Source organism: Branchiostoma belcheri, unplaced genomic scaffold, assembly GCF_001625305.1.
Source record: "Branchiostoma belcheri isolate BF01 breed outbred unplaced genomic scaffold, Haploidv18h27 scaffold3, whole genome shotgun sequence".
In the NCBI taxonomy this organism is placed as follows: Eukaryota; Metazoa; Chordata; class Leptocardii; order Amphioxiformes; family Branchiostomatidae; genus Branchiostoma; species Branchiostoma belcheri.
This window is the reverse complement of record NW_017803909.1, coordinates 6,454,891-6,467,670: the sequence shown is the minus strand read 5'-3', so window position 1 is coordinate 6,467,670 and position 12,780 is coordinate 6,454,891. Positions and strand designations below refer to the sequence as shown.

At 42.7% G+C, this 12,780-nt stretch overlaps 1 protein-coding gene across 1 annotated transcript; it reads left to right on the top strand.

The window, feature by feature from the left end:
- Positions 1-591: 591 nt before the first annotated feature.
- On the top strand, positions 592-12,255 carry LOC109473906 (kinesin-like protein KIFC3). Its single transcript, XM_019774057.1, has 19 exons — positions 592-739; positions 1,710-1,818; positions 2,179-2,330; positions 2,754-2,946; positions 3,353-3,489; positions 3,628-3,732; positions 4,375-4,521; positions 4,946-5,140; positions 5,407-5,580; positions 5,743-5,868; positions 6,303-6,455; positions 7,069-7,180; positions 7,651-7,832; positions 8,060-8,164; positions 8,590-8,720; positions 9,143-9,390; positions 9,948-10,145; positions 10,675-10,856; positions 11,345-12,255. Exons 1-19 carry the CDS (start codon positions 728-730, stop codon positions 11,450-11,452), a joined length of 2,769 nt encoding a protein of 922 aa, XP_019629616.1. The 5' UTR covers positions 592-727; the 3' UTR covers positions 11,453-12,255.
- The last annotated feature ends 525 nt before the right edge of the window (positions 12,256-12,780 follow it).

Genomic DNA, 12,780 nt, shown 5'->3' with positions numbered 1-12,780 from the left:
CCCTTTAAAAAATATAAGCAAGGTTGATGCTGAAAGTGATATGAGCATTACAGATTTTGTTACCCAGCTGACCCTTTGTTAGAGATCTCAGGAGGGGTCAAAGTACAATCAAACAGGCTGCGGCAATTGTATGCATGGAATGTGGGGTTTTGTTAGCTTTGCCGGTCTATTTGCTTTGTTTGTACAACATTTATTTACATATTTCATGAAATGCAAACCGGCAGCGATTGGTTTGATGCTTTACCAATTAGATTTATACAGTAGTTAGTAAGTTACAACTTACACTTGAGTAAAAAAATACTCATCACTAAGTTACAAGTAGTTTGTCATTTCAAAAGTTTGAAGAACGTTATTTATTTGGCAGTTGTTCTAAGTTATCTCATTTGTCTATTGAAGACTGACAAATAAGGTAAGTTGTGCAGTACCCGTACTGTTAAAAGTGTTATCCAACCATGCTGGAGTGAGTCACCTTGTAGAAAAGGTGAAGTGTGGGTAGGAATGACAGAACAAACATGAACATTCCTGTCAGCTGACTTCATCCATCCTGTACAACACCCAGTTTTTTTATGTGTTGGTACAATGTTTTAAAGACATTTTTTTTTCATTCCAGAAGACAGGAGCTGCATGTGTGTCGGTGACTTGTGTGAGCTGTGAGAGAGAGTAGACACCAGCTTGTGAGTCACCTGAAGTATTTATACACCAGACTGTAACTGCACCTAGACCGGACATGTCCTTCCTGGTAAGTAACCACTTATGCCACTTACTTGTAGGCCGTGCAAAGTTAGTTTTGTAGATGGCATCATCCTTAGAACACAAATGGTTGTTAAGAAAGATTCTCAAGAAATTCATAAGGGAATAAAATGTTTCACTGTGCCACTGCCACATCAGACAGTTGAATAATTTATCCTGAGAAATCTACAACCTTTAGTAGGCTTTACAGTACGATCCAAAATATGGCAGACCTGGTTAAAACTGCCGTCAGGTATGTTGTTGTTGGACGCCTCTGTGATGTTTGAAACCACTGTTTTGTGAGTTACCTCATGTCAAAGGTAGGTGTAGGGTAAGAGTAAATGCTGTGAGATAACACAAGAGGGAACCTGACCTGTGACAGGCAGAAATAGCATGCAGCAGGTCAGCCGTCCTGAATGTTTGCACAGTGACGGCCGTGCCCCGGCTACTGCAAATTTGCTATTGTAGCAAACTAAAGTGGGATTTGCACTGGGCACAGGTAGTCGTGGTTGTTTTCAACGTCTGTTAGTGATCAGCAGGGTAAAATGGCCAAGAAACCACCACCAAAGCAGGTACAAATGTTCACAGTTGTATCAGGCAGTATGGACAGTGTGTCACGTTAATGTATTGATGCCAAATTCTCTTCTTTGTTGAGTGAAAATGGAAGCATTGTCTGATAGACTCTGATCTGGTTGTCTTTTGGACTCTGGGGTTGTGTGTGATGTTTTTTTGTATTTTTTGACAATAGGCCTTTAGCACACTTATTTCATACCAGTCAGTTACATAAACAATTGTTGAATGTTTATTCTAATGCATCCTGAAGTCCCAAAATGTCAGCATCTTTCGTAAATTTGGTAAAAAATTACGATGTTTTGAAAATGCCTGTAATTCTTTCCTGGTTGTGAGTGCTCTGGTTGAAAGTCCTTTCCCAAACCCGTGGATCCGGAGTTGAACTTGACTTGTTTTGTTTTCCCTTTCAGCGACAAGAGCCGGTCTTCAAGACCCCCATGACCTTCAGCCCTCGGAACATGGGTCAAAGGGCAACGCCATCCCGACAGGAGATGTGGAAACAGGAGCTGGGACTGGACGGTGGGGCCCGTCCGAGTTTTTACTGACTTAGTTTGTTCAACTTGGTAATTAGAAGTAAGGGAAAGATAAAACATATTATGGAGGAGTATGGGTGGGTGGGGGGTGTTGACGATGATATAGTCAGATTGGCATTTTCCTCTCTTTTCACCAATATGTCTTCCTGCTGAATTACATTTATTAATTGAAATGTCAGGACAAAGATGAACAATTTGAGCAAATAGCATCCAAAAGAAAGCCATAAAAACTGTTCGTTATATCTGGTTGTGAATCAAAGGCAATAACAGACAATATCTGCATTTTACAGCCTTTCACAGTGTGTTTTTACTAATGATTGTTTGATTTTAAATTTTTAAATTGTAGCTCTGTCAGACGAGGATGGGCACCTGTCGAGTGATGAGGAGGGGGTGTTGGTGGGGGATGGCGGCAGCTGTACACTGGTGGAGTACCAGGCACTACAGAGGGAACTCACCGAGCGGAATCAACAGAGGGATGACCTGCTCTTTAAAGTCAAGGTGAGAATGCCACTTTTCATCTTTCTTAGTCTTTAGGCCCTTGTCTCAATGAAAATGCTGAAAGTAAGTAAGGATTCTCCTCTGTATCTGTATCACTATAGCTGGTATAACTGCCATGCGGTGAACACACTAGCTTTGCAGGCACACGGCGCAGCGGCAGCTAGCTATATCACACCGAACGACTTGTTACACTCAATCTTTGCACATTTAATTGCAGGAGTTGTTTAAAGCTTTCTAGTGATGATGCCCCAACTGTGCTTGGTGGCAACGAGTTCCAGTCTACAATAGTTCTTGGGAAATATGAGTTTTTGAACACCTCAATTCTTTCTTGATAACTCTAGAAGAAATATCAAGATACTTGAAGGCATGACTGTTTCTTGATAGTTGTAGCTCTAAGAAGACATGTTTCTCTTCTCCCTGCAGTCCTTACAAGACAAGAACAAGCAGTACAAGTCCCGTCTGGGGAAGGAGGAGGAGAACAAGAAGCAGCAGATTAAGATCATGCGGAAGACGCACGACCACAACCTGCAGGAGAAGCAGAACCTCATCAATAACCTGCAAGACGTCATTGATGAGCAGGAGACACGCATCTTTGAGATGGAGGCAGAAAAAAGAGGTTGGATTTTGTTGGTTGATCGTGGTTCAAAATTATGCTCCATGGTCGCAACTTGCAAATAATGCAAAATCAAAGCAAACTAGAAAGGTGACATTTGCAAAGCAAATGCATAATGTTTACGTTCGCATATGGTCTGAGTGCTCTGTTAATTTTTACTCAGACACATTCATATATATGGTGACAGGAGTCTAAATCCTTCCTGCTATAAAATTGCAACATGATGTAACCCAACACCAGTTACCATGGTGGCAGACATATAGTTCTGGTCATTGACCTTTTGTGTTTGGAAGGGAAGAAGAAGAAACAGAACAAAAACAAGATTTTTACTTCGTCAAATACAACAAGCCTGTGGTGCAGACTGTGAAAAGTCGGTGACTTTACAGTTTGTGACTTTATGCACTTCCAGGTCAGAATGTTACACGCACTAAGAAGCCGTCCTCGGGGATCCAGAAGCTGGTGGAACAGATCAACAAGCTACAGGTGGAGAGAGGCAGTCTACAGGAGCAGTTACTGACAACACAGCTCAACCTGGAGCAGGCTAAGGTAAGGTTTAGGGCTAGTCAGAGATGTCCTGTAGTATTGCCAATTGCCATGCTTTTCTGTGTATTTTACATAAGAGAATAAGAAAAAGTATGGCCGGGAGAAAAATTTTCTTAACAGGAGCATTATTTGTTGCTGCAGTTGGATGCTGTAGAGGGGCAGAAGTTCCTGCAGGAGAAACTGCAGGACCAGGAGAGGAAACGACAGCAGGCCCAGAACGATTTAATCAGAATGAGGAGTGAACAGGTGAGAATTGACATAGTCTCCTCAAGGTGCAGTCACAAACGTTATCATGAAAGTTCATCTGTGTTGGTAGTTACATGTGTAAAGTTAAAACTTTTATCCAACACAAAAAATTCTCTCACCTAGGGCTTTTGACCAGTCACTCTGGTTTTCCTCAGTAGACTGACCCAGTGAGGCTTGTCACAGTGATGACGTCACACTTCAAAGAAGCCACGTGACAAGCCTCACTGGGTCAGTCTACTGACAGAGGAAGACCAGAGTGACTGGTCAAAAGCTCTAGGTGAGAGAACTTTTTGTGTTGGATCTAAAGTTTAACTCTAAACAAGTCACATACCTTGTATGATTTTTGTAACATGATTCTTAGTGATTCTCTGACAGAACTGGTCTTGATCTCTGACAACCTTTTCTTGTCACAAGACTGCTGTCTTTCTAACTGCATGTGTCTTGTACCTTTCAATTCATCAGTGGAAACAACCCTACTTGGCATGATGATAATATAAACGTTTGCTCCAACACAATACAATCCCGGAATCTTAGGGAAGTACTCCGACCCTCAGTCACACAACCTATGCAGAAATTGAAATCAATCATTCGACACATGCCTGTAATTCAGTTCGTTAATTTCTATTGCTATTGCTGTTCCAGGGTGCCACAGACCATGAGAAACAGGTCCAGAAGTTGGAGATTGAGAACGAGAGGCTTCAGCGTGAGGTGAACGAGCTGAGGTCTCGAGTCCACAACCTGAGTCTGGAGGAGAAATCCCCCAGCAAAGTGGACAGGAGTGAGCTCACTGTAAGCAGCCAGTAGCAAAAACTTCAATCCAAGCCTTAAACAAAAGTCCCTTGTTTTAAAATCACAAAGTGAGATTACAAAATTCCTTGTCTAGAACATACTTCTCCCTACATTATGGTATCTTGTATGGGGTGTGGGAGATGTTTCTTGTCTCAAATTTCTTGTCTCAAAAACTAATATCCAAGCAGATGTTTAGGTGGCCGCAAAAGACAGTATCAAATTGGCCAGGTAGTATCCATTGGCCAAACTGTATCCATTTGCCACCCATTTGGCATGGCAAATGGATACAGTATGGCCAATGGATACTGCCTGGCCAATTTGATACTGTCTTTTGCGGCCACCGAAATATATGCTTGGAGATTATCAAAAACCAAACATGACCACGTGTGACCCACCAACTCTTCTATCTGTTATTTTCCTACAGAAACTTGAAACAGTCAACGACAAGCTCCAGAACAAGATTCTCCGTCTGGAGACGGAGCTGGCCATCCAGGCCAAGAAGATGGCGGAGACGCAGGACCGTGAGCAGAGCGGGAAGGACCGCGAGATCCAGACCCTTCAGCGCCAACTTCGGGAGAAAACACTGGAGATCAATAAGCTAAAGTCCCAACCTCCACAGGTAGGACCCATAGCAGTTCATTGGGTTTCCCCCCTCCATATGAAAACATTTCATGTGTGTTTCTGTTCTTGAATTTCTTCTGTTTTGGTCTTTTTTTAGTTTTGCTTGGAAATATTGTCCCTCCAAAGTTGTGGATGTCATTCTGAGAGATCAATGTTACCTGATAAGTAGTACACATTGAAAAATGCCATGATAAAAATGAACTGCTGAATGCTGCCAGGTGTTGAGAGATTGTGCTACACAGACTATTAACTCTCCCCAACCAGGTCGTGAAGCAGACTGTGGAAGTGGAGTCGCAACACAGCAAGCAGCACCTGGAGCAGGTGAACAAACAGGTGCGGCAGCTGCAGGCACAGCTGGACACGCACAAGAGGCAGAACAGCAGTCTCCAGGTGCAGCTTGATAGCGCTAAGGAGGCTGAGAAGGTTGCCATGGATAAGGTTTGTTTCCCTGATTTTTACTTCATATCAGGCATTGTTAAATAATTAAACACTTGTTAAATAATTGATTCCAGTGCCCAGAAAATCTGCACTCTTTTGGTGCACCGGGGTGTAACCTGCAGCGTACTTGTGAAATAAAACGCTGTTTTTTTTCTTCCGTAGCTGAACTCCTATGAGGACGAGATGGAGGTGGTGAGGTCAGAGTTGACAGAAGAGGTCAGCCAGCTCCGACGGGCCAATCAGAGTGCTGTACAGCAGGCCAAGAAGGAGGCAGAGGTCAGGACAAAGGTCAGTGTTCAGAGGTCATGCCATAAGGTTACATATTGATTCTTGGTACATAAATTATTATATTTTTTTACATTCCAATATGTAATCACAAGACATGATTTGGGACACACTCAAGTTTTTTTAACTTATATCAATGCCGCCACCAACACAGGGCACAATACAGTACTCATTTTCACCTGAGCGAAGTGAGGAAAGTCGTGTGAAGTGCCTTTCCCAAGGGCACAAGATCAGTGGCATGTCAGGACTTGAACCCGGGAACTCTTGGTTCCGAGTCGAGCACTCTGCCGTTACGCCACACGACCCCAACATAAATTATTTCAAAGGCAGTAGGCTCCCAAATGCAAATCTTGGACATTTAATGTGCGTGTGTCTCCCTAAAGTTCTCTTAAAACACAGCTTTTCTTAAAACGTAGCTTTAATTCCCTTTTGTACAGAGTCTGACAGGCCAGGTAGCCTCCATGCAGCAGTCCCTGTGCCAGGTGCGACCCCTGGTGGGTGAGCTGCTGAAGGACTATGCAGCGCTGAAGAAGGAGGCACACATGTTCCCTATGAAGCTTCAGGCCTCTGTCAGACAGGTGCAGAGAGAGGTGGGTATACACTGTCTGTGGAACACAAACTCCTCATGGCCTTATAGTAGAACTGTCCTGGAATTTGTGGGCTAAATGCTCTCAGAGCAACCAGTAAAAATGAAACTTCAATAGAAACACAGGATGGGAATTAGGCCACACCGACTTAATTTTATGGATGACATCCTCTGAAGAACCCCAAACTAGTGCGTGCGAGTGAATAAAAAAAATTCGGCCAAAAATAAAAAATGCTACTAAACCACAGGAACACAAAGCTGGTATTGTGAATTTGCGGCAGTACATAGCCACGTATATGACATATTTGCAGAATTTATGAATCAGCACTGTACCTATATACTGAGTTCTTGAGTCGTGGAGCTTCTGTAGCCTGGGTGTCTGGCTCCGTATTGTCGCTAACTATGGACTACCCAAGCCTAGAGCTAGGCCAGAGCCCTGGAGGACGTGATCTTTTTTTTTTTTTTAGAACAGGCGAAACTCAATGCGCGGATGTCATCCATAAAATTAAATCGGTGTGGCTTTACATAATGGAAACAGTTTTACATGGAATTGCATTGCAATATGTCAGCCATCTGACCTACTGTGTTCATGTATTTTTTTTCTATTTTCCCCACAGATCTGTAAGTCCATTGCTGACATCTCACAGACCAACCAGGATCTAGTCAGGAAATACAGACACGAGATGAAGCTGAGGAAAAAGTACCACAATGAACTCGTAGAGCTGAAAGGTGAGGAACCTTCTGTGGGAGAGAAATGAGCACTATAAAGTTGCAGTGTCTGGGGGTTTTCTATATTGAAGGCTTTGACTTAAGAGTTAAATGTTCATTAGAGTTAGATGTTCAAGGATTAGGTGTAAGAAGTCGTTCTGTGTAATGTAGCCAGATGCTGCTGTGCCACGTTCCTGCAATGCTGGCATGGTGTGTTGCGCCGAAGGGCGGTTATACCGGGTATACAGATACAGATACACAGTCATGAAAGTTCATCTGTGTTGGTAGTTACATGTTTAGAGTTAAAACTTTTGATCCAACACAAAGAAATTCTCTCACCTAGAGCTTTCGACCAGTCACTCTGGTCTTCCTCAGTAGACTGAACCAACTCACAACATTTTTGTGTCGGATCGAAAGTTTTAACTTTTTATACAGATACAGATAAAGACTAGCAATGAACCAGTGTTCCTGACCTCCCACTCCTTCCCCAGGAAACATCCGTGTGCTGTGTCGTGTCCGGCCTGTGATTCAGGAGGACGGGGAGGGGCAGTCAGCCCGACAGGTCGTGACCTTTGACCAGGAGGATGACGGTATAGTGAACTGTCTGCACAAGGGGCGGTGGCAGACCTTTGAGTTGGACCGAGTCTTCACCCAGGAGTCAACTCAGGAGGAGGTAAGGACAAGGGCAAAATTAAATCACAAGGTGAAAATTATTAGAAGGAGATCCAGCAAAGAACAGTGTCAAGGTCAAAAATAAACCCTCACAAGCATATTGGTTCAAAGTCAGCTACAATCAAACAGTTGTTCTTTCTTATGAGGAGGTAGTTAATAAACGGAATGACTTTGCCAACATTTGTAGTACATGCATTAAATGATATCTGGTTCCTTCTCTTTACCCAGGTGTTTGAGGAAGTGCGTTCCCTGGTGGTGTCTTGCTTGGACGGTTATAACATCTGCATATTTGCCTATGGGCAAACAGGATCGGGCAAGACCTACACTATGGAGGTAAGATGGGGAAGGGGCAGAACAGAGAGCTTGAGATTTGTGACAAGACAATTTGCCAAGTGAGAGCCACAAAGGAGAACTGTGGTTGGAAAATGATTCATTGGGCTCTATCCCATGCTTATACAAAAATGTCAATTTAGACTATCCCAGATTTAACCTCACCTGTCACAGTTCTTCTCCAAATGGTTTAGTTTTATCCCACCAACATACTTTGTGTTATCCCACACTGATATCAAAATGTCAACCTGGTTTCATGTAGCTTGTCATGTTCAGTGAACAACACACAAAAACAAACAATACTTCTTGGGGTAAGTCCCATTTCTGTAGTCAAGTGTTGGAAGTTAAAGCATAGTCTTTATTCCATAATGACTTGTATCAACACAGATGAACTTTCATGCTAAAACAAACAATACTGTTAATTACAGGGTCCACCCTCCAATCGTGGAATCAACCAGCGCGCCCTGGCAGAACTGTTCAGAATCGTTGAGGAGGGCAGTAAGGATTGGAGCTACGCCATAACTGTCAATGTGATCGAAATCTACAACGAGATGGTCAGGTATGTGGGTTGCAGTTGTTGTAACAGCTGTGTGACTTGTCTCTCTGTACTTGAAAACAAATTTAAGATTTTGAAAATGTTATCATTAAAGTCATATATAACTGTAAATATAAAATCAACTTTAATACAATTGTATTATTGCAAATTCATGCCCGATGGCTAATTGCAGGAACAGAAGAAATATATGGTATATAAACAGACAATTAGTACACATAGAACTACTGATAACTACTAAGAAACTACTAGTAAAAACTACTGGGTTTGACTTCTTTGACTTGAGGAAGACAAAGGATCCCACTTTTTCTGTAATTTATGGGTTTAAATCACTCGTTTAAATATATAGAAAGGAAACTTCTTTTCACAATGACCATTTCACCATGTCAGAACCTGCCAAATTTAATCCTTCACCCTCTGATTTCTAGGGACCTCCTGGGGAATGACCCCACGGAAAAGCTGGACATCAAACTGCACAATGAGGGAGGTCTGCACGTCCCCGGGCTCACCTACACGCAGGTGGTGACCCTAGCCGACGTGAACGAAGTGTTCCAGGTGGCCATCAACAACAGGGCCACCGCCTGTACCAACATGAACGAACACAGCTCCCGATCACACGCCCTGCTGATCGTAACGGTGGAAGGAACAAACATCACCACCGGAGCAAAGATCATCGGTACAGAGATTTTCTCATATACTTTTGTACATTGTACATTATTTTTCATGCCATGCTATTGGTGACTTGCACACAATATGCATCAAGATTTAGCTGTTAACGTTGGAGTCATTGAGCATGTCAGTAAGTCGAAAACACTGATAAACAAAGGGTACGGTGTAGTTGAGCCAACTATGACAAAATATAGGACCTAGATCTGCCGCATTTCTTACATGTAAATTTTGATGAAACGCAGTGTTTTTTCTAAACAGGGGAATAAGGGCGCTGCTCCCTCATGCATCCAGCTAGCTCCTTCATATAAATTTTCAGATTGAACCCTAAGTGGCTACTTACACACCATTTAGTCTTTTTCAAAATGATTGTTTTCCAGTAATGATGTAAAAAACAATACAACAATGCATTCTACTAGAATTTCTAGCATTACAAACTGTGTTCCTCTCATTAAAAAATCCCCCGTCACTTTGCTCCCTCCCTTTGCTTGCGATGTGCTCCCTCTTGCTAAATGTTTCTAGAAAAACCCCTGAAACGTATGTTGATATTACTTCTTTATTTTGCAGGTAAGCTGAACTTGGTAGATCTTGCGGGTTCGGAGCGTGTGCACAAGTCCCAGGCCGCGGGGGACAGGCTTAAGGAGGCACAGAACATCAACAGGTCGCTGTCTGCCCTGGGAGACGTTATACATTCTCTCCGCAGTAAACAGCCACACGTTCCCTACAGGAACTCCAAACTCACCTACCTGCTGCAGGAGTCACTAGGTTGGTACTTGGGATTTGGGCAGACCCCTATCCTTGCTGTGTTGTAAGGAAATCTAGCTCTTCACAGGCCTTTAAATTAACTTCTCTTCCTATTTTCCCAGAACTGTCCCAAAAATAAATTTCAATTGTCCCAAATTGAGAATGAACTGTCCCAACCTGTTTTTCAGGAAGAATGTATGACTTCAACTTGAAGTCAACTTTATTTTGCTTATGTTCACTCCCAGGCACACTATAAATTAGTATAATTGCAGAGTAAATAGGAAATTCAGGGGAACTTTTCCGGATCCAAAAGCCAAGATGTGTTCCTGATAAACAAAAGAAGTTGTCCCAGCCTAAATTTCAGTGGTCAGTGGCCATTGGACCACCTTTAGTTTTGAGCCCTGCTTTAGTAAGACTGGATGTTTTCGTACTTTTGCACTGCATTCAAAATGTTCATGTTAACATCATGTTTTGGTATTTTTGCATTGTATTCAAAATGAAAGTGTGTGTGAACATCACAGTCAAGTTTGTTTGTCTTTATCATACACAGGTGGGGACAGTAAGACTTTGATGGTTGTCCAGGTGGCACCGGTGGAGAAGAATGTCGCAGAGACACTTGCAAGCCTGAACTTCGCCCAACGAGTGAGAACCGTAGAGTTGGGACAGGCCACCCAGAAGACTGAGACCGCCGAGATGGCACAGCTGAAGGAGCGGCTGGGACAGCTGGAACAGGTGAGGGACAGGTGGAACAGAACACCTGCAGGTTTCTTTGTTACACTGTTTCCTTCAAAGGAGAGATACAACTGTTTATCTGTTTCCCCCACACGGCACTCTAAAGTCTAAAGCATGGAGTATCATTTGCCTTGCACATTCTTGATTCTATAGCACCATCATGCACTAAATTTCTGGGGAGAGTCTTGACTGTGGATTAGTAGATGATTTTGTTTTGACGCTTGGTTATTTTGTAACGTTATGTATTGTTAATGTGTTGATTTCATTGTTTTCAGGTGTCACTTGTTGTTAAACTTTTAGGGCATTCCTGAAAAGCTACCCTGTTTAAAGAAAGCAGAAATAAATAAATAAATTAGTAAGCATGACACAAGAGATGGAGTTTGTTATGATTTAGTTTCTCCTGTTCCTTGATGTCACAAAACATTCCTGGACAGTGTGAAGCACAACATAAAATACTTCATTGAATGATTGTTTTCTCCCCACCGCAGGACCCCACCTCACCGTACTTCCAGTCCCCGGGGCGGAATGGGCGCACCCCCCGCGGCACCCCCACCGGCACGCAGTCTCGTCTGCCCACCTCCAAGAGAAGGTTGTAGTCAGGCAACTTCATCCTTCCTGTCCATCATGGGCTTACAAATTACAATGAAGTTACATTAATTATTGTTTTGTAAATGTGTTAGAAATGCGTAATATCATGAAATATGTATTATTATGTCTTTGTTCTTCCAGTGAACCTCACTGTTGAAAAAAAGGGATGCTACAGTACCTACATGTTAGATTTCAATATTTGCTGACTTTGTGCAGTTGTCTTGCCATGTCTAGGGGGTTTTCCTTGCAGTATTATGTCAGCAGTATTTTTCCTTGAAATGTGTCTCCTTTGTGACGTGGATATTCTGTTCTGAATGCAAATCAGACTGTATGTAAGGATATACATTATCTGACAATGTTGGGGCCAATAATAAGTAATCTGCGTCAAATATGGATTAAGAAGTTGCCATTAAATACTTCAGTACCCTGTGGTACACATGTACATGTATGGTTTTTCAATGTTGGACCGGGTGTGCCTACAACTGAGAGCTGGCTCTAGAAGGGTTGTTACAACTCCCAGAGTGCCTTAGACTTCTATCTCTGTGGTTATTGTGCTCAGAAATATTTATGTATTTCAGATTATTTGAATATTTCAATTCCATTTCTACTTACAACTAGAATGTACCAAGAGGATAGAATGAATAAAAAATGATGAATTTGTGCAAATAGATTTATATTATTGATACTTCAACATGTATTTGCTACATTGCTGAGGTTTAGCCAGGTTTAGTTGTGCAATCTTAGGGTTTAAGATATTTGTAGATAAATGTGGTCTCAAATTATGTGATATTAAAGGTTTTTATCAAGCATATATGGCTGTGTTTGTGATAATGTTTTCTGTTATTTGGCAGAATTTGTGTCAACCTTCTCCCCAATCCCCATACTTCTTTACACCAAGGGCAGGTTTGCCTGTGTGTGGGAGGTGTTCAGCACCAAGGACAGGTTTGCTTTGGGTGGATGGTGTTCAGCACCAAGGACAGGTTTGCCTCTGTGTGGAAGGTGTTCAGCACCAAGGACAGGTTTGCCTGTGTGGGAGGTATTCAGCACCAAGGACAGGTTTGCTTTGGGTGGATGGTGTTCAGCACCAAGGACAGGTTTGCCTCTGTGTGGAAGGTGTTCAGCACCAAGGACAGGTTTACCTGTGTGTGGGAGGTGTTCAGCACCAAGGGCAGGTTTGCCTGTGTGGGGAAGGCGTTCAGCACCAAGGACAGGTTTGCCTCTGTGTGGAAGGTGTTCAGCACCAAGGACAGGTTTACCTGTGTGTGGGAGGTGTTCAGCACCAAGGGCAGGTTTGCCTGTGTGTGGAAGGTGTTCAGCACCAAGGACAGGTTTACCT